At 47.9% G+C, this 18,701-nt stretch overlaps 2 protein-coding genes across 2 annotated transcripts; both read right to left on the bottom strand.

The window, feature by feature from the left end:
* Window positions 1-7,922: 7,922 nt before the first annotated feature.
* Window positions 7,923-8,564, bottom strand: LOC141936387 (uncharacterized). The gene has a single exon (XM_074853295.1). It carries the CDS (start codon window positions 8,562-8,564, stop codon window positions 7,923-7,925), a length of 642 nt encoding a protein of 213 aa, XP_074709396.1.
* Window positions 8,565-11,295: 2,731 nt separating this feature from the next.
* LOC141936386 (uncharacterized) lies at window positions 11,296-12,929 on the bottom strand. The gene is made up of 4 exons (XM_074853294.1): window positions 12,873-12,929; window positions 12,363-12,539; window positions 12,036-12,121; window positions 11,296-11,902 (listed from the first exon to the last, which is right to left on the bottom strand). Exons 1-4 carry the CDS (start codon window positions 12,927-12,929, stop codon window positions 11,296-11,298), a joined length of 927 nt encoding a protein of 308 aa, XP_074709395.1.
* Between the last annotated feature and the right edge of the window lie 5,772 nt (window positions 12,930-18,701).

Raw genomic sequence — 18,701 nt, 5'->3', positions numbered from 1 at the left:
CCCCAGAGTTGTGCAGCATCGCTGCTCTTACCTGAGGTGCTCGTGCAGCCAAGGGGCAAGGAGGGAATGAGGCTTTCTGGGACAGGAGTGCTTTTATACCCTCTCTGCACACCCCATCTGGAAACGAAGCACCTCCCTGTCGCAGAGGTCTGCTTGTTCATTTAATTTGTTGATGGGTTGGTTTTTTTTTTGCCTCCCCACTCTTCAGGTTGCTTGTGTGACTCAACCCATCCACGCCGGGTATCACCTTTTGTTATCGGTCATCTTTCCTGTGCTGCAGAAATATTTAATTGCCAGCTCTACCTGGGCTTAGCTCCAATGGGGGAATAGTGTGGGTGGCCCCGGTTTCCACAGCTTTGCCAGTTTGTTTTTGGTGTTGGTCACAGCTGGGGAGTGCTTTGCATTTAGGGGGGGAATTATGTCGTATACTTAAATCACACCATCCTTTTAAAATACCTTGAGGTGCTCTAGTCCTGCAAATGCCCATAAACCCAGAGATCTGCCTCTAAGTACCAATAATGCCTTTGGCATGGTAGACAACTCTTCCTTAGCAGCAATTTCACTGGTACCACTGTTGGCTCATTGCTCTTAAAACCAACTGAAATATTGTGGAGCCGAGAAGAGAGAGAAAAGACAGCCCCTGTAAAACTTTCTTGTTGGTCGAAAGTTTCCTGCTGTTATGAGAAGGACTAAAAGCAGTTAAGATTCTTATTTTTGGAAGGGGGAAGACCTGCTCTAGGTAGTGATCCAGGATTAGCGAGGTAAATAATTATGTGGTTAACTTTCAGCGCATGAGTAATTCCAGAGTGGCAGGTGGTTTTTTCCCAGGTTGTGAGTGGCTTCGGTGCTGCCACGTGGAAGAGGAGGGCTCCCATGGGTGCTGCCTTTGGTGATGCAAGGTGGCCTGTGGTGGCTGCCACGTTGCAGGGAGCTGGCAGACTCCAGGGACTTTCTTCAAACTTGGAGGAACATCCTTTTTAGAGCACTTTTCCCTGCTCCCCAATTAGCTTGTAATTGGCCAACAAATCTGAGTGTTGTTTGGATGGATGCACAGACCCACACGAGCCTTCAGGCTAGGCCAGGTACCACGTTTGCAGTGAGAACTGATCACCAGCAATAATTTCAGGTACTCCCTGTACTTTTGCTGTGTGGGGTAGGAAGTGCTTAGAACCACGGATCTTATTTTGCACTTTTCTGCCACTACTTGTGGAAGACATTTCAGTACTTCAGCAAGCAGCAAATAAAAGACTAAAATCAGTATTGATAGGTAAAATAGGCAACTGCTATGATTTTGTCAGTGCAAAGGTGCTTGGAAAACACTGGCTGAAAAATATTTTACTTGCCCACAAAGATGCTCAAACATTTGGTATTTTTGGTCCACCTTTCCTGGTTTTTATTTTTCTTTCTCCATGCTGATTAAGTTTTTATGTTATTCCCAGGCGCTGGCCACAGTGAGATGGAGACTTAGACCCATCCTGCCTTTGCTGATGCTGTTTGAGAGACCTGGCATCCTTCGGGCTGGAAAACTAAACAAGCTGCCAGGCACCGAGGTGCCTCTCCAGCCTCTCGTGAGCTCCAGCTTTGAACGCAGGTGTCTGAACCTTCGTTAAGGCCCTGCAAGTCCTGAGTGGTTCCCACGACCTGAAAAACATCTGACACATTTGCTGTTACCAAAACACGGAGGATTTTTGGAAAGGCGGGTGGGCAGGACAAGGTTAATGAATGAGGTACGCAACCTAAATGCTTCTTTTGTATTGCTTAATCGTTATTATGAACTAGAACAGTGTCAGGGCAAACTGTACTCAGGTTGGATCTGTTTAATTGTGTTTTGTTCTGGCATCAGACGGCATATGGTAAATACTCTCTGTGAAAACAGACTCAAAGTGATTTTTGGCTCTCAACATTTTGCTGTATTCAGTTCCTCATGCTTGAATTGTTCTGAGTTTGTTAAAGATCAGCAGCACCCAGCCAGCAGTCCTGGGCACCTCTAGATTTTGTGGCTCTCCTCCTTAACATGCCTTGAAAATGGGGTTTGCAATGGGGGGGGGGGGGGGGGGGGGGGGGCGGGGCTTAAGGCAAATGCCAGACTCACACAACCAGCTTTTTCAAATGATTCCTACACTGAAAGCAGGCAGCCTGTTCAGGGAGTCAGCTGCTGTCTGCACCCTTTTCAACAATGCCAGATATTTCTGATCATTGTGACACACTCAAGAATAATCTTATCAGGGCAACATTGATTTCATGAATGGCAATACCAGACCCATAAATTACATAATTCATTTCAATTACAAGCCCAGAAGAAATTTATCAGTTCATTGTGTAACGTTAGTGTCTTGCAATGCCCCTGGCTTGACCTAGGGCTCTTGAAGTGCTGGGCAGAGGGTTTCTAGAAAGGCTTACTGGGGGCTTGTTGCAAGCATGTGGAGATACTGCCCCAAGGATGGTGCCTTGGGGCCAGAGGGCAAAAAAATGCATTTCTGTCCCATCACAGGTGCCTTTGCTCACAGGACTATTTTTGCCCCATGGTTGTGCCTCTAGCCAGCCCTGAGGGCTTGTGCAAGGCAGCCCATGGGGTCTTGGTGGGGGGTTTTGGGTCTCCAGCTCTGTGGGAAGGCGGTGTGGAGGAGAGCTGCCTGCACTGCAGAAGCCTGAGATGGCCTCCTAAAATGTCAGCATTTAAAAATATTTATTCTCTCTCTTTTCCTTTGGATTCCATAGGGGAGAGTGTGGCAATGCCTACAACTATTGCCTGTGTCTGGGCAGGGCTGTCAAACAAGCACAGGGTGTCTTGTACTGTGTGATACAAAATACAAGGTGAAAGAAAAATCATGAACACAAAACTCTCGTGAACTCTGACTTGTAATGGCTCGTATATAGTCACAGACTGATACAGAAAAAAACGTGCCAGCATGAATGTACACAGTTTATTTTAGCACCCACAGATAAGCTCACCAGAGGTACAGGACTTGCCAGGGGAGGGAGAGGAGACATTTTCTTTGAAGATTGCTAGGAGACGTGAAAAGCTTGCTGAACTCGGCACGAGATCAAGGACATGCAGGTGTGTAACGTGCAGATAATGTCCTGATCACTTCATCTTTGAGGATACTTGATAAATTTGCTGCTGGCAATCCTGTGGCTTTCCATGACAGGATCCGCCACTGCTGCCGTGGCACCCAGATCCACCGCTGCTCCCATGGCAACTGGATCCACTGCTGCTCCTGTGGCATCCGGATCCACCACTGCTCCTGTGGCATCCGGATCCACCGCTGCTCCCATGGCACCCAGATCCACCGCTGCTCCCATGGCAACTGGATCCACTGCTGCTCCTGTGGCACCCGGATCCACCACTGCTCCTGTGGCATCCGGATCCACCGCTGCTCCCATGGCACCCAGATCCACCGCTGCTCCTGTGGCAGCCTTCACTGCTGTGGCATGAGGATCGTTCTTGCCGGTGGCACTGGTCTTTGTCCTGGCGGGAGCACATCTTTGCAGACCTGCTGAAAAGACTATCATCTTTGAGCGGATGCAAAGGGAAGAGACGCTGTGATGTCTGTCAGCTAGCAGTGATAGATGTCTAGTTAGATGGGATTATATATCAAGAATAAATTCTCATTATAAGCCAGGATCTTAAAGGAGAGAGGAAAATTAGCAATGCACGTCTGCCCGTAGTAGTCCCTGACCTGTGCGGAGAACTCTGTGCTATCTTCCTTTGAGCAAGTCTTTCCTTTCTCTTCTATGTTTAGCAAATATATAAGATAGAAGTTAAAGCACTTAGTGATTAGTGAGAAGTGGTGGCCAGACATAGTCCAGAGCTAGACATGAAGAGTCCTGTCCTCAGCCATCTGAACTGGTAAGTTTTAAGTTTTCCTAGTTGCTCTCTGTTATTTATTTAGACATGGATGGAGAAGACAACCTCAGCAGCAGGACTGAGCAACTGTGACCAGAGACAGTCAGAGAGACAAGATGTGTAAGAGCAGCGGTCAAGACTTCAGGATCAGGACAAAGCTGCTGATCGTTAAAAGTGCAAAAGTCTGATCAAGCCGGACTTACCCTTTTCAGCAGGAATTCAAGAGGAGACGTGAAGCTGGGACAATGCGAAGAAGTACGGTGTGAGATCTTTTATAGGGTACCCACTGTTTTTCCACCGGAAACAAGATGAGCTCCCACTGGAGGGACTTGATTGTTCACCACCCTGAACACTTTGCTAATTGGAAAGTTTTTACACTGATGTTTTGACTCATGGTATTATGAGCAGATCAATATCCTGCCTTTGGGATCGCCATTCCTCTTGTTACTCCATAAAAATGTTAATTGCCCACCACGCCTGGTGTGGTTCACGGGCAGGGATGGGGAGGTTTCTGGATGGTCTTGCTGCTGTTGACTAACGCCTTTTCCTGCTTCTTAATGCCTAATGTAAAGCAGCCATGAGCCCAAGATGGTAATGCAAAAATGTTAGTGGATGGGAAGGTGGCACAGTGAGGTGGGCTGGTGGACTGGGGTGCAAAGGGATCAGGAAAATAAAAGGGGCTTGAAAGAGAACAAATAAGGCCATGGTGGCGTGTAGGAAAAATGAGTTTATTTGGGCAGCTTGGGAAAAAAATCTAGGTTGTGAGTGGGTGAAGGAGACAAAGGGAATTAAGGATGCAGGTATGAGCACATGATGGGGTGGCAGAAGGTGAGCACAGAGCCTGGGGCTGGTCTGTGTGGGGGGTGTCCTGAAAACAAGGAGTGTGAGCACCCTACGCTGGGCCCCGGGGGCCAGCATTGGCCATCCGCCTCCGCTGGGGTGATGGGGCTTGGCCCTGGTGGGTTACAAAAGGAGTCGAGTCGCCTCCAGGCTCTAAAGCTGTCACCGAGGTTTGGGGTTGGGATTTAGAGGTGGGAGGCAGCGATGCGAGGCTTTGAAGCAAACTCCCACTGGATATGTCTGGTTGGAACGGTGGGAGTGGGCAAACGCAGGCAGTGGGACATGGCCGGGGAGTAGCATGAAACAGAAACCTATTTCTGAGCAAAACAGCAAAGAAGCACTAAAAGGAGTGTTGCAATATTTCAGGTCAGTCCTTTCTTTTCTCAAAGAGACTTTTAACCCAAACAGAAGGAATTTAAAACCCCACAGGAAACAGAGAGCATCCAGGCAGGAGGCTCAGAAGGACAAAAGGTCTCCAAAAGTGTCCCATTTTCACGATACTTGTTCCAAAAATCTGTTATTGGTTACCTTTATTAACCCTGATTGGCAAAAAAAGTAGGGAGGAAAGTGTTGTGACTCTTTGAGCTCTTTCCTCCCTCTATGCCTCTGTCCTCACGAGGGCATTGGGGAGGGTGTTGGGATCTGCATCTTCATTGAATTAATGTTCCACTTTGGGGAAAAAAGTGTCTTTCTGGCTACAGAGTGCACCAGGCCTGATCTCATCCAAGACTCTAGAGGCCACTGTAATATTAATAATAGCACAGAAAGAACTAAAATATAATAGAGAGTAAAGGAGTTTCATTGCTAACCAGTGGAGCTGAATCACTTGAACCAATTGATACATGAGGAAATCAGAATGTGTCTGGGGATATTTCACAAACATCAGAAGAATGAAAATTCTTGTGAAACTATTATTCACGATTCACTAATTATACCCCAGATCACGTGAATGGTGACAAACCTGTTTATCATTTCTCTCGGCGATAGAGACATCCACCTGAGCATGGTCTGATGGGGAGGATGCTCATGCACATCAGAGACCTGGGCCCATGTACAAGACAGGACCATATTGACCATCTCTGAGTCCCACATATCTCCTGCAAAGCTCCTGGTCTTTGGGAGAGGCTTCCCTGCATCCCTTGATCTTATTCTGAGTGGATGGCAGTTTTTTTCTTTGTATAATTTGTTGGTTTTATGGAAGGAATTGCCTTCGCAGTTGTCCTAATACAAGTCTCAGGAGATGGTTTATTCCCCAGTTTGAGTCGTGGTTTCTCGGGGGCTTATACATGATCATGATTCTTCCATATGTCAGTTACTGGTTTTCTATTTACAAAGAAGAAAAATGAAGCACAGAATAAACCCAAGATCTTATAAAGATCTGGGAGACACCCCAGGTACAAGTTCAAACCTCCAAATCCCTGAGAGGTGATTTAAACACAAAGAAGGTCTCTCTTTTGTTTCCCTCTCATTAGAGGTTAGACAGATCCATGTCAAAATAGCTTAAGCAGAACGACTCCTGCCCTGGGGTGGTGAAGCAGGAGCTGCCCTCCTGAGGTCTCCTCCAGCCCTCTCTTCCACAGCCCAGCAAGCTCCAGAAGGGGTTTGAAAGTGGATTTGGATGCCTGTGCTACCCCCCCATTCTTCTCTGCAATAGTTTTGTTGGCACTTTTCTTTCCACAGAGGTCCCTGGGACTTGCGCAAGCAGTGTTGCATGCACGGGAGCAGCTGAGCCATTGCAGTCCCACCGTGGGGTGGACATTTGAGCTGCCCCAGGGCTGGGCCACTCCACCGAGCTGTGCTTGGCATGGGGACTGTGTGCTCTGCCGTGCACGTTGGCATCAGCCTCTGCACATGTGCGAGGAAGAGCTTGGCAAGGAAGGCTTGCTGCAGCGTCAGGGCAGAGCATGTTGGCAGCACCTGTGTGTCCACCTCGGAAACCTCCATCCCAGGAAGGTGCACCCTGTGTCTGTTTTGACTTCTTTTCCTTATCCAGATCGTGCTGCTGGAGAAATCTCCACCGTTAATGTTGTGAAGCGGCTGATTCTGCGATGTGTCACATCCTGCAGGCTGGGCCAGGCAGGACACCGGGAGAGGGAGACGATGGAGGCTCTTGCCTGGTCTGGGTGAGGTGAGAGGAGCCACCTGGGACATGATGCTGTGAGTCACTGACTCCAGATCCCTGCTTCGCTGCAACAACCCTCCCAGGTGATTCCTCTTCTAACCCTACCAGGCCGTATCTTACAAGGAGTTTGGGGCCTTTTGCCCCATTAGAGAGAGCGGGTCCAGCCAAGTGCCCCCCGATGTCTACAAACCCGTTTCTAACCTTCATTTGACATGTATTCCTGGCCAGAAAATCCCCATTTCTCCCTGAGTCAATGTCTTCAGCTCTGAGAGGTCTCACTCCTCCCTGCTCTTTCCCAACATCTCTCAGCTGTCAGAATGGCACCGAGCATCCCGGAGTATCAGCTGCTGAAGACACGTAGGTCCTGCAGCAGCTGCCTCCCTTGGGGAGAGACAAGATCTGTCACACTTGAGATCTCTGAAGGTCTAGTGGACCATGGACCAGAGCATTTCTCTTCCACCAGCTTTGTCATCCCCTCTTGCTCTGCACTAGCCGTGCCATTCCCATTCCTGAATCCACTCCCTGAGTTTTTTCCCAGGGATTTTTTTGGAAGTTTATGATGCAACTGTACCTGTTGCTTCATCAGTGAATGAAATGATGTGCCAAGCAGACCCTCTCATTTTTAACTCTCTGATGAAACGTGTGGGTTTTTTACATTAGCATTAGTATATTAGTATTTAATTGCTGGGTTGCATAAAGAATCCATGACGAAAACTGTTAGCTACTTCTCAACAAGGAAATTGTCTGGAGTAGAAATAAAAAGGCGCCAGGTTGAATCAACCAGGAACCTCGATGTGAGGGTGAACGGGGATACTGCAAACACCAGCTTTGGCCACAAGAAGGAACAGAAACAATTCAAAGGGATGAAGTGGAAAACACTGATGCAAGGGGGTTATGAAGCATAATTTTTTATTGCCTCCGTGTCTGCTGTGAAATAAGGAGGTGAATAGCACTTAATATTTCACAGAGACAGTGGGTTACACCTTCAAAGCATGTTACAAGGAAAATGACAGGAACAGTGGAGATCCATGAGCAACACGGGACATGTCACCCATCAGGGCAACGCTGCAAGAGGGAGACGTTTCCCCCATTCATCCCCACTCCTCATGTCCTCTACTTTATCTTCCGAGCTGGCACTTTGCAGACCTGCTTTTGCTGCTGGCTCGGGATGCGTTTTGCCACAGGCACGCAGCCTTGCTGCACCGGCACGGGACAGGTCTGCACCGGGCAGCACTGCGCGACGGACTGCGTTGGCTTGCTGTAGCACGGCTTTCCGCCCTGGTACCCTGATCCGTGGCACGTCTCGGAGCAGACTGACCTCCCATAGCTCTGGCACCCCCCTGATGACCCATAGCTGTACGTGGGTCTCCTGACACAGCTTGAACAACCTCCGTGGCTTGCACCTGAGGACCCCTGGCATCTCTCAGAGCAGACCGACCTCCCGTAGCTCTGGCATCCCCCCGATGACCCATAGCTGTACGTGGGCCTTCTGACACAACTCGAGCCCCCACCTCCGTGGCAAGAATCAGCCCCAGCATAGCCATGGCATCTCTCGGAGCAGACTGGCTGCCGGTAGCCGTAATGACGGTAGTTGTGCCCTCTCATGCCTTCAACGCCTTCGCCGTCACACCCCGAGGAGCAGGTGTTGTAGCCGTAGCGGAAGGGTGTGCGCCGGGTGTCCAGCCAGGACCCCGAGGGATCATACCAGGTTGAGTTCAAGTTGAAGTATGATTCTCTTCCAGAAGAGTATATCATGTTTGAGTTGTAGGGAAAAACCTGAAAAAGACGTGGTCACATGGGCTTGAATTTCCATCTTCTCTGTTTTCATTTAATTTCCCGTAAAGCTGCTTTAGTGGCTCATGCATGGGTCAACCTTGCTTATCCTGAAAGCCTGGATCTAAAGGAAATCCTTGCAGCTGTCCAACACTGGTCAGATTATGTCTAAACTCTCTTTCTGACCTTACCCTTGCTTTTTTTTTCCATCCAAGAACAGAAACAACCATAAGGCGCTGCAGCGTGTAGTGGCATTGCTGTAAATCCCATACCCAAGTCCCCCAGTAACTTCTTTCTCAGCTCAGCCCATCGTCCTCTAGCCCTTACGGGCACGGTCTGGAGGACAGTGCAAACGTGCCAGGTCTGTGACCTCTGGAATCCCAACACCCATCCAAAAATGAACCCAGCTGCTCCAGGATGTGTCTTACCCAATTCACAAGGGAAGGCCGGCGCTGACCAGGGGAGCAGATTGTGAGAGATGAAGGGACGGAGGCCTTTTATATGGTTCCAAGTCTTCCCCTTGTAAATGAAACACGCTGCAGGAACGAGGACTAAATTATTTATTGACAAAACATCTCCTCCATTTGGATGCTGTTCCCAGCACTTGGCATGTTCTGCTTGACTCATTATTCCTGATAAGCATCTCTTAATTATAATGTAGTTACCGAGTGGTGCACATAAAGGACTCACATCGTTTAAGCTACCCATTGGCTGTGTGAGGCAGGTAATAATGTACTTATTCACCATCTGCAGAGGACCGAGACACTGAGTGGAGGGTGACGGGTGACCTGTGAGTCAGGAGCCATGATGTGCACAGTGATAATGTCCCGGCCTTTTTCTTCTGCTACCCATGAGGAGCATTTCCAGGTGCCTGAAGCACAAACAGGTGATGGGTCAGTGACACAAAAATCAAATTGTGCTGATGGGTCTCAGTGATGAAGGGGATGGCTCTGCAGACGGTGGAGTACAATGAATGGTGCTACCTCAACTTCTGCAAGGCTTTTGGCACAGCCTCCCATGGCAGCCTTGTAGTTAAGCTGGTGGAGGTATGGACCTGATGGGTAAACTACATGGTGGGTGAAAAACTGGTTGATACTGGTGCTGGTGCCACTTAACATCTTCATTAATGTGCTGGATAATGGTAGACTTGGCAAATCAGGTGGCACCTAATTGTGGTGAGTGGCTGAAACTGATGGAGGATGGGACGTGGGCAAGCTGGAAAATGGTCCTGTGCCTGGGATGGACTAACTGGGATGGGAGATTGGCGTGGCTGGAGAAAAGCAGCTCGGAAGAAAAGATGGACCAAAGTTGACCTGGAAGTGCCGGTGCAAGGGCTAAGCTGGCCCTTGGTCTGTGGGCACTGAGTCAGCCCTTTGGGCACCGCGCTGGGACGATGCCTGGGAACTGGCTTCGGTGAGAAGAGGCTTGGAAGAAAATAGGTAACAAAGTAAGGGATTTCTGAAGTTAAAGTTCATATGTAAGTGCTTCTCATTTGGTTAAAATTAGACATAAGAAAAATAAATTGTTGTGGTTTGCTGCATTAAGAAAACAAGAATGAATTTGTTTTTTTCTTTCTGGTTTTCCTTGGTGGTTGCTAGCGGCTGGGAAAACACACCAGAGCTGTGCTCAGGCAATACAAAGAAACAACAATATCTATTTTAATGCACCTAGTGGAAGGCTTTTCTGGCAAAGTGAGAGAAACAGCACGTTACCAGCGTGTGTGCAAGAACCAGGCAGTGGGGAGCTGTGGGGGAAGAGCCTGGCCTGCATGCATTCCTGGCATGCACAAACACACCACACGTGCTGGGACACACACTTATTATCATGATTAACATTTGCATGGCGATGGCCTCCCAGTGCAGTGTTACCATCTGGCTAATGACGGTGATGGCACACAGCGTGGAGCAAACTGTTTGTACCTACATCACCTGCTGATGGACCATAGTGAAGCCCCTCTGGTCCTGCAGTGGGTAACCGGAGTGGAGAGGATTTAATAGCGTGCAGATGTTGTTCAGCTTGGTGAAACCGCTACAGCCAGAGCTGAAATCCTCAGGTGTGAACTCTAATTTTGATTTTAAATTTACAAGTTTCCTTGTGAGAATTTTAATGACTTTTAACATCTCATTGTCATGCTGGTAATGTTTTTGGGGGTAAAAAAAAAAAGGAACCAAGTGTCAACTAAATTTTTTCAACTTTATTCTTGGATACACAGGGAGAAAGTAAAGTTGCAGGAGTCCTCGATGCTCCTGCAGTCACAGTGTGTATTTTTTTTCCCAGTACAGTCCTGTCTCTGTTTTCAAACAACCTTGAAATCACAGTCGGCTGAACCCATGGGAGAAGGTGAATCCATGGCAAGCTCTTTCTCCATCCTTGCTCTTTCCATTCGGTTTCTCCATCCCGAGGCCGCTTCCTTTCTCAGAAGAGGGGAGAAATGGCTGCTCTACCCTGAGGAAGAGCAAAGTGGGGTTTGGATGATAAAAGCCTATTCCCTGGGAATTTAAAGTGTCAGTGCTGGGGTCAAGCAGGGACCCTGCGGACCCTGAATCCAGTGTGCAAAGAGTAGCAAGGAGCCACCAGCCACGGCGGCTTTGTGTCGCGCTGAAAGTGGAGGTGGGACCAGCGGTGCTTTGGGCGAGGAGCGAAGCATCCCCCATGCTGATCGGTGGGTGGGCATGTGCCGGGGAGGGGTCCCGGTGCCTCGCTGGCCCCGTGATCATTTCTTCTGCAGGCAGGGGGGCAAGAGAGGGACTTGCTTTTGCTGGTGCTGGCTGGGATGCAGCGGCAGGGGCACAGCTGTTGGGCAGCAGCGCTGGATGGGTGGGCGGCAGCACGGGATGCAGGGGCAGCGATGCTGCAGTGGCCGGGGATGCAGTATCACAGGGGGACAGGCATCCTCCACGGGGCACTGCTCCACTCGCCTCCGGGGCTTGCCACAGCAGCCCGGGTCCTCGCAGTGCAGGGGTGGGCGGTACTGCTGTAGCGGCCGGCGATGGATTTTCACGGGTGAGGGGCAAACAGGTTGCACGTGGCTCACCTCCACCCGCCGCCGGGGCTTGCCGAAATTGCAGCTTTGCTGCGGTGGGCAGCAGCTCTGGGGTGGGCACGGCTCGATGGGCTGGCAGCCTTGCGGCTCACTCTGGCAGGACCCCTCAACGTCGCGGCTGAGGCTGCCAGGGTCGTGGCAAGGGGGCAAGTCCGTGGTGCCCACGGGGATTTCATGGCAGCACTCTGTGGAACCGTGCCACGTCGAGCCTTTCTCGCCACAGGCCAAACCATCGTGGCACAAGTCCTGGTCACTGCTGCCTTTCTGGTAGTGCATCCTGTGGCAGAGATGTCCAATCCCTCAGGGATAAACAGTCTGGGAAAAATCAAAAATACCACTGACTTCTTTTTTTCTGCTGTTTTTATGAAAAAAAAAGAGGAATCCAAGACAGCTGAGAGAATCCAACTCACCCTGGACCAGAGATGAACGGGCTGAGCAGGGAGTCTGAGTCCTGAGGACGGCGCTGAGGCCGAAAGCTTTTATATGCAGCCGAGCTCTTTTGGAAATGAGGCATGCCATGGGAATTAATAGCTGAGCAGTGAGTGCCACTTCTGTATGTATATTTTTTCTGGCACTTGCTGTTGGATTAATCAACTGCAATTAGCATCTCCCTTGATGTAATGTCAGCTTAGCTCTTTGCATATGCAGTGGCCATTATCTAATTAGTTCTCCCATAGGTCATGTTTGAATATGCTGTTACCTAATGTTAGTCAGATGGGATCCTGGGATAAGGATACCTGGAATACCGTGATGCTGAGTGATGTGCCCAAAAGGAGTCTCTCGTGGCAGTGGGAAAACCCCAAAAAAGCCCAGGATTCCTGGTGTCCAGTCCCATATCCAGGTGCCCAACGGCTCATGCCTTGAAACAGGGTGTTGGAGCAGAAGTATGCAAATGGCAGTGGTTCTTCACAGGGCTGAAAGAAAACAGAGAAAAGTCTACCACTGAAAACAAACAAACTTCCTGCCAAAATAAAGAGCAATTTTTTTAAAAAAGGAAAAATTGGAAAACCAGTGAAATTCTGTTTTTAATAAGTGGTTGATTTTTCAGCTCTATTTCATCTTGACACCACCCTGATCAACCCTAAGCCAGGAATTGTGTTCATGGTGTGCTCCACGGGGCTGGGGCTTTTTCTCAAACTGTTCTCTGGGTGTTTTACCTACAGCTGGAAATCCAGCCTGACGCTCAGCAGGGATGAGATGATTTTACTGCCTCTTCATGTCCCGCTTCACGCTTTGAGCCACAGTACCATGGTCTGCGGCTGGAAGTGCCTCGTGATGGAACAGGCGCTACACTCAGTTATCATTTCTACTTGAATATAATTAGAAGTGGGATCTTTTTAGTGTGGTAAATTTGTGAAACTGTGATTTTATTTTGTAGAGCTGGACTCCAAGTGGACTTTTGTTTGTTATGTATAAAAACCCCTGAATTCTGGATTAGCAAGATTCAGAAAAAATGTAATTTGAAACTTACATTTAAATGCTTCTGTTCTTTAAAAATGGACATCAGGTTTTAATTAACAACATTATCCTGATATGACGACCTTTCTGACAGAGTACCCTAGCACTGAAGTTGTGGCGAGTACAATTAGTTCTTCAAAAACTGCAATTTCTGCCAAACCAACCCATCTTCTGACACTGAAAATGTTATCCATCAATAGGGAATTTTTTCTTCTTTCATAATCTTCCATCTGAAACACCTTTGGCTTTTGATTTGCTAGTGGAAAGCTGAAATTTTCTGTGAGAAAACAAGGGAAGTTTTCCAGCTGGCTTTGCGGATGCGGCTGCAGGTTGGACCTTGTTTGTCAGAGAAGGTCTGTGATATCTGAACATGGTGCTCATCACCTTCCAGAGCACAGAGGAACCTGACAGCTGGAGAGATGGTGAGGGAGTCAAGGGTGACATCAGGACCATGATGAAGGGAAGGTGTTGTTGCCCTGTGTGTAGTACGGATGACTGGAAGACTTGAGCTCTGAATACAGGATCCCTGTGGACACCAGCACACCAGGGCACAGGGGTGGACTACGTCAGGCTGTGGATGGGATGTATATTCCCCTATTTAAATGAATTCATTCTCTTCCAGGTGAGAAACACCTCGGTCAAGTGAGTGGGTACAACACCGACAGCCCTTTTATGCGCTGCAAATCTGGAATGACGACACCACAGAGGAGCGCTGACCTCATGAACTAACAATTTCAGACTTTGTCAAGCACCATATCCACCTTTCTGACATTTCTGCTTTGACTCATTTTCCGTGTAGCTGCTCCACTTTGCATTTCTGTGGACGGCCAAGGCATTTTTTAAGTACCAGCAAAGTATCTCTCACAGCAGCCCCAGGGCTGTCAGTGCAAAAGGTATTGCCACGCTCTCACTCCACGGTAAAGTCTCTGTAAGAGATGCTCAGAGGTTTGTCCAGTGTCACTTGGGTTTGAATCACTGGGAAAAGCATGTGCAGAATTCAGGGGTGTGACTCCAGGGCGCGTGCTTGGACCTGACGACTTTGCTGCAGCTGAGATAATTTATTCTTTACCTACAGGAAAAATGTAATTGCCTTGCAGGAAGCCACAGGACTTGCATGTAAGGACAGAAAAGACCTTGGTATCTGTTAAGGACAAAAAAGGATTTTAGATTTAGAACTCATTACTGCAGTCCCAAGATTATGCTGGTTTTCATGTTGGAAGAGATGTTTTGGAGTCACTTCCCGAGAATTTTACAAATCACGAAGTGCAAATATTTCATTTCTGAATCTTATCTCTTCAAATTTGCCACATTTGAATAGAATTTCAGATGAAATTAGATAGTATTTCTGAATCCTTCAGGCTAGACTTATATCTCCACATTTTTCAATGACTCCCTCCCTGCGCCATGTAGACCATGTTTTCTGGTCTATTTAATCTTATTGACAGCAAACCTTTTAAGAAGCCTGCTTTAAAGCTCAGCAAACTTGCTGGAAATATTTCTACTAACAAAAAAGATCTTTAACTCTGGCTTTAGGATCATACAGATGCTTCAGTCACAGACTGCGTATCTTCAAAGTCATAAGCAGGGGAAAGACAGCGTGAAACTGCGTCGCCAAGAGGATACTCCTGCAGATCAGACAATGTACTGACGCTCGCAAGCACTATTTTTCCCTGGATGAGAGACTGACCCAAGAAGGTTACCCCATTTGCTGGGATGCTGTTATCAGTATCATGACAAATAGTTGAAAAATTCATTATATTCAGAAACTAAGCAGATACTAAAGAAATCCCAGTCCAGAGCTGTAGTTTAAGACAAAGATAAATGAATAAACGTATACTAGAAGTTTGCAGTGTCATAATTTATGCATTTTATTGTCTTTCATGACTAATTGGAGATTAAAGCAAGAAAAGAGAGTATGATACATCAACAGCATTAAACATCCCACACACCAAGAGGAAAATTAACAGCACGACTAATGCTTACAAAGGAAAATCACACTGATCAGTGTGTAGCAACTTCAAAGCACATTACAAGCATTTGGTGATTAAAGGCAGACAAAGGAGAGAAGAGAAGATCTACAGTCTCTAAACAAATGAAGAAGAGTGTTCAGGGCGGTATCTGTATCCATATCCGTATCAACACCGAAGGAGCCAGGAGGGAAGCAGAAAGCAGCACAGCCCTGCCTGCCCTTTGCCGAGTGGGTTTAGTTGCCACAGCAGCCGCTGCCACCGCCGCAGCAGCCCCCGTTGTTGCTCAGGGTGTAGCAGCAGGTCTGCAGGGGCATGCAGCAGGGTGCGGGGTAGCAGCACTGCGTGGGTGGGCAGCACATCGGCGTCTTGCAGCACTTCGGGCTGCTGGTGCAGCACACGGTGTAGTTATTCCCACCGGAGCATCCACAGCATCCACTGGACATGTTGGTAGTAGGGTAGGCAAAGCTGGAAGGAACAGAGAGAGTCTGACTGTGACCAGGAGCAGGATATTTAGACATATATAATTAATTCAAAGCTCTGTTTATGCTAAATTTGGAGATTCAAGGAGCTGCAGATGAGTTCTATCTTTGTGTAGTAAATCTTGCTTAGAATTTTTCTCTGTCTTTTTCCTGCAATCTTGATGCCCACCAGCACATCCCTAACGTCTTATCAAGAATCGCACAGCACAGGGCACATGGTCCTTGGTCTGGGCCCTCCTGAAACGCTCTCTGTCTCCTTGCTCTGCATGGCTCTGCTGATACTCCTGTAGCCTCTCCATCCTTTAACGCTTCTAGCTCGTCCCCATAATTCATAGTACCCAGTTCATAAAAGCCCAACTTCAGCCAAAGTCCCAGTCCAGATACTCAAATAAATTTGGGTACTGATATAAGATATCCACAGCATTTTTCTTTAGTGAAAAGGAAGGAAGATTTAGATGTTCTCACTTACCCTGTTGAAGACTCAGGAGAGGTGAAGGGAAGAGAAGATGAGCGAATGAAGTGAGCTGGGACAGGAGACCTTTTATAGCCCTAGACACCTTCCTCCTGGAAGTGAGACAGCCATTGACCATTTGAAGTTCCCTGTTTACTAACCCAAACCCATACTTTTTAGCTATACGTGTCTTCTGGTATTTACTCTTTGCCTTATTATTTGTGATAACTACCTTTGTTTTGCCTCATAATTGTTTAGCCTGCAGATAATCAAAGGGCTTCTATGAATACTGATGAATTTGTCCTCTCTGCAACCCTGCAAGGGAGCCAAAAAATGCGTCCTCGTATCTGTTTGACAAATGCAGACGGTGACGGACGAAGATGCTAAGGGATTTACTCAGCAGCGGCTGGTGCTGAATCAGTTTAAGAACCGAAACTGAACCCTTAGGTTCTGTCATTTGGGCATGTGATGAGCAGTTTCATTGGACTGGTGTTTGAAACAAATATTTGGAAAATTTTATTAAAATATGTATGTTTGTTTCCAGTCACAGGACATGCATGTGAGGAGGGAGCAAGAATACCATGTGTTTGGGATGCGTTGGGAGTCATGAAGGCTCCTGGGTCTCAGTCACCTGCACGTGAATCCACGCAAGATCATTTTGTCCTCATGCATGCTAAGAGCATCTTTGCTATGCTAAAGACATCTTTGTGTTTTGGCTTGCCTAAACTTTTGCAAATCCTCCAGTCTGATGGGGTTTGTTTGCGTGTGGACGTCACTAACACAAGAGTGCTTCAGTTCCTGCTCTGCTTTGCTGGCACTGCTTTTCTAGAAAAATTTTCGAAAACTCTGAATTGAATATTCACTTCAAAGTATTTTGCATAAAAAACTACGGGGCAGCACTGCCTCTGCAAGTGGCAATGTAAGGAGCCATGGCTCTGGGACAGGGCATGAGGCCTGGCAAGGCGACATGTCCCTCCTGTAACCTCCTCTTGCATCCAGCTGAAGTCTCCTGTGTGCTGGAGCCCTGGCACCAAGCAGAACCACCCCTGCCCAGCTCCTCAGCAGGGACAGAGGTGGGTTTAGAGTTGGAGGTTGTGCAGGACTCTTTGTGGGTGTTGGAAAGGGTCAGTGAAGGAGCCCAGCATGAACCAAGAGGGTAAGAGGAAGATGAAGGTGGAAGAGATGTGACAAGCACAGAAAACTGGTTCTAACTGGGGTCATGGAGTTAAGTGGGAGGCAGGGATTCAGAAGTGATGCAGGAAGAGATGTTGCTGAGGTGAAACCATTTTCTGGGAGGTAGAGAGGAAGGGAGGAAGGTCAATGTAAGGCAGAGCCTTGGGCGACTGAGCCAGGGTGCATAAACGCTTGTTGAATGCCAGCCACTGCCTCCAATGCACTTTGCTGTGGGGCTGAACGCTGGCAGGAACACAGGGTATTTGGGAGGAATTTTTTGCACGGCCTAAAATTGCAGCTCTCATTTGAAGACCTTGCCACATTATCCTGAGAGGAGTGCTGCCTAATGAGAGGATGGTAAAGCCTGCCTGGTGAGTTACCTGCCTGCTGCCTGACATCCTCTGGCATCCCTGGGGTGCTCTGAAGAGGGGTTCTCCTAGATGAGCTGCTACCAGCCCGAGGATGCTAACAGGCGCCTTGCTTGTCTTTCTGCACAGTGCAAGGGGGAGCAGATTGCAATTTTAGTGTCGTTTTACCCCTGCAGTAAATGCAACCAGCTCCTTTCCAGGCTTTCCTGGAATGAAAGCAATTCCTTGAGCGAAATCCTGGAGAAGCAACTCATGTAATTGCAACTTCTCCAGACAGGGTAGAAGAACATACATGGCATTTCCTTTCCAGCAGGTCCCCTCTGAGGAGGCACACACTTATCTGCCCATGAGAGCTGATTAATTTACAAGGAATTAATGAGGCAGAAGCAAAGGGGCACACTTCACTTGTGCCTCCAGAGGGAAAGTTCTCATTGGCAAATCCTGCAACTGCAAGAAGAAGTGATGATCTAGGTGGGGATTTCCCACCCATGGTATTCATGTCCAGCCATTCATGTAACGAAGGTATTTGAATGGTCTTTGGTGAGTGGGCTACGGACCTTAATGCAAAGAAGGGACTGAAGTGGTGTGGTAACAGAGTCAGTAAAGAGCATTAGACACAGAATAAGGCGGTGTAGATCTTGCATGCTGTGTTTTGGTACAACTCTCACTGACCCAAGTCACTCTTTGAAGACCATGGTGGTTTCTCACCATTTGTCGTAACACTTCAACTCGATATCTGGTAACCCAGACATTTTAGCAGAGGCAGGACCTCCATCTCGTAGATGTTAAACTATTTCTAGGGACTGTCTGTAGGTTCTGAAGTAGACCTCCAGCTGGTGGAAATACACAGAGACCTCCTAGTTGGGATGTGCCTGTGTCAAACTGTTTCAGAAGAAATTCGCACCCTTTACAAGTTTATGTATTATTTTCTTCCTATTTCTTTGTAGTTTTATACTGAGGGGAGAAATATTGCTCGCAGAGATGCCACTCAGCTTGTCTTTGAATAGACTTATGCAGAAGCTCTGAAAAGCATCAGGGATGTTTTGATTTTCTTTGTGTAGGCAACCCCCCTAGTTAGAACCTTTTAGACAGGAGCATCCCAACACTGGAAAAAAATGCAAAGAAAAGGCGATCGGCGCGGTGATGCACTCTGGATTCACCAGCTAGCAAACAGATA

Source organism: Strix uralensis, chromosome 32 (genome assembly GCF_047716275.1).
Source record: "Strix uralensis isolate ZFMK-TIS-50842 chromosome 32, bStrUra1, whole genome shotgun sequence".
NCBI lineage: Eukaryota > Metazoa > Chordata > Aves > Strigiformes > Strigidae > Strix > Strix uralensis.
Note: the sequence above shows the minus strand (reverse complement) of the source record. Positions and strands in the feature narration are given on the sequence as shown.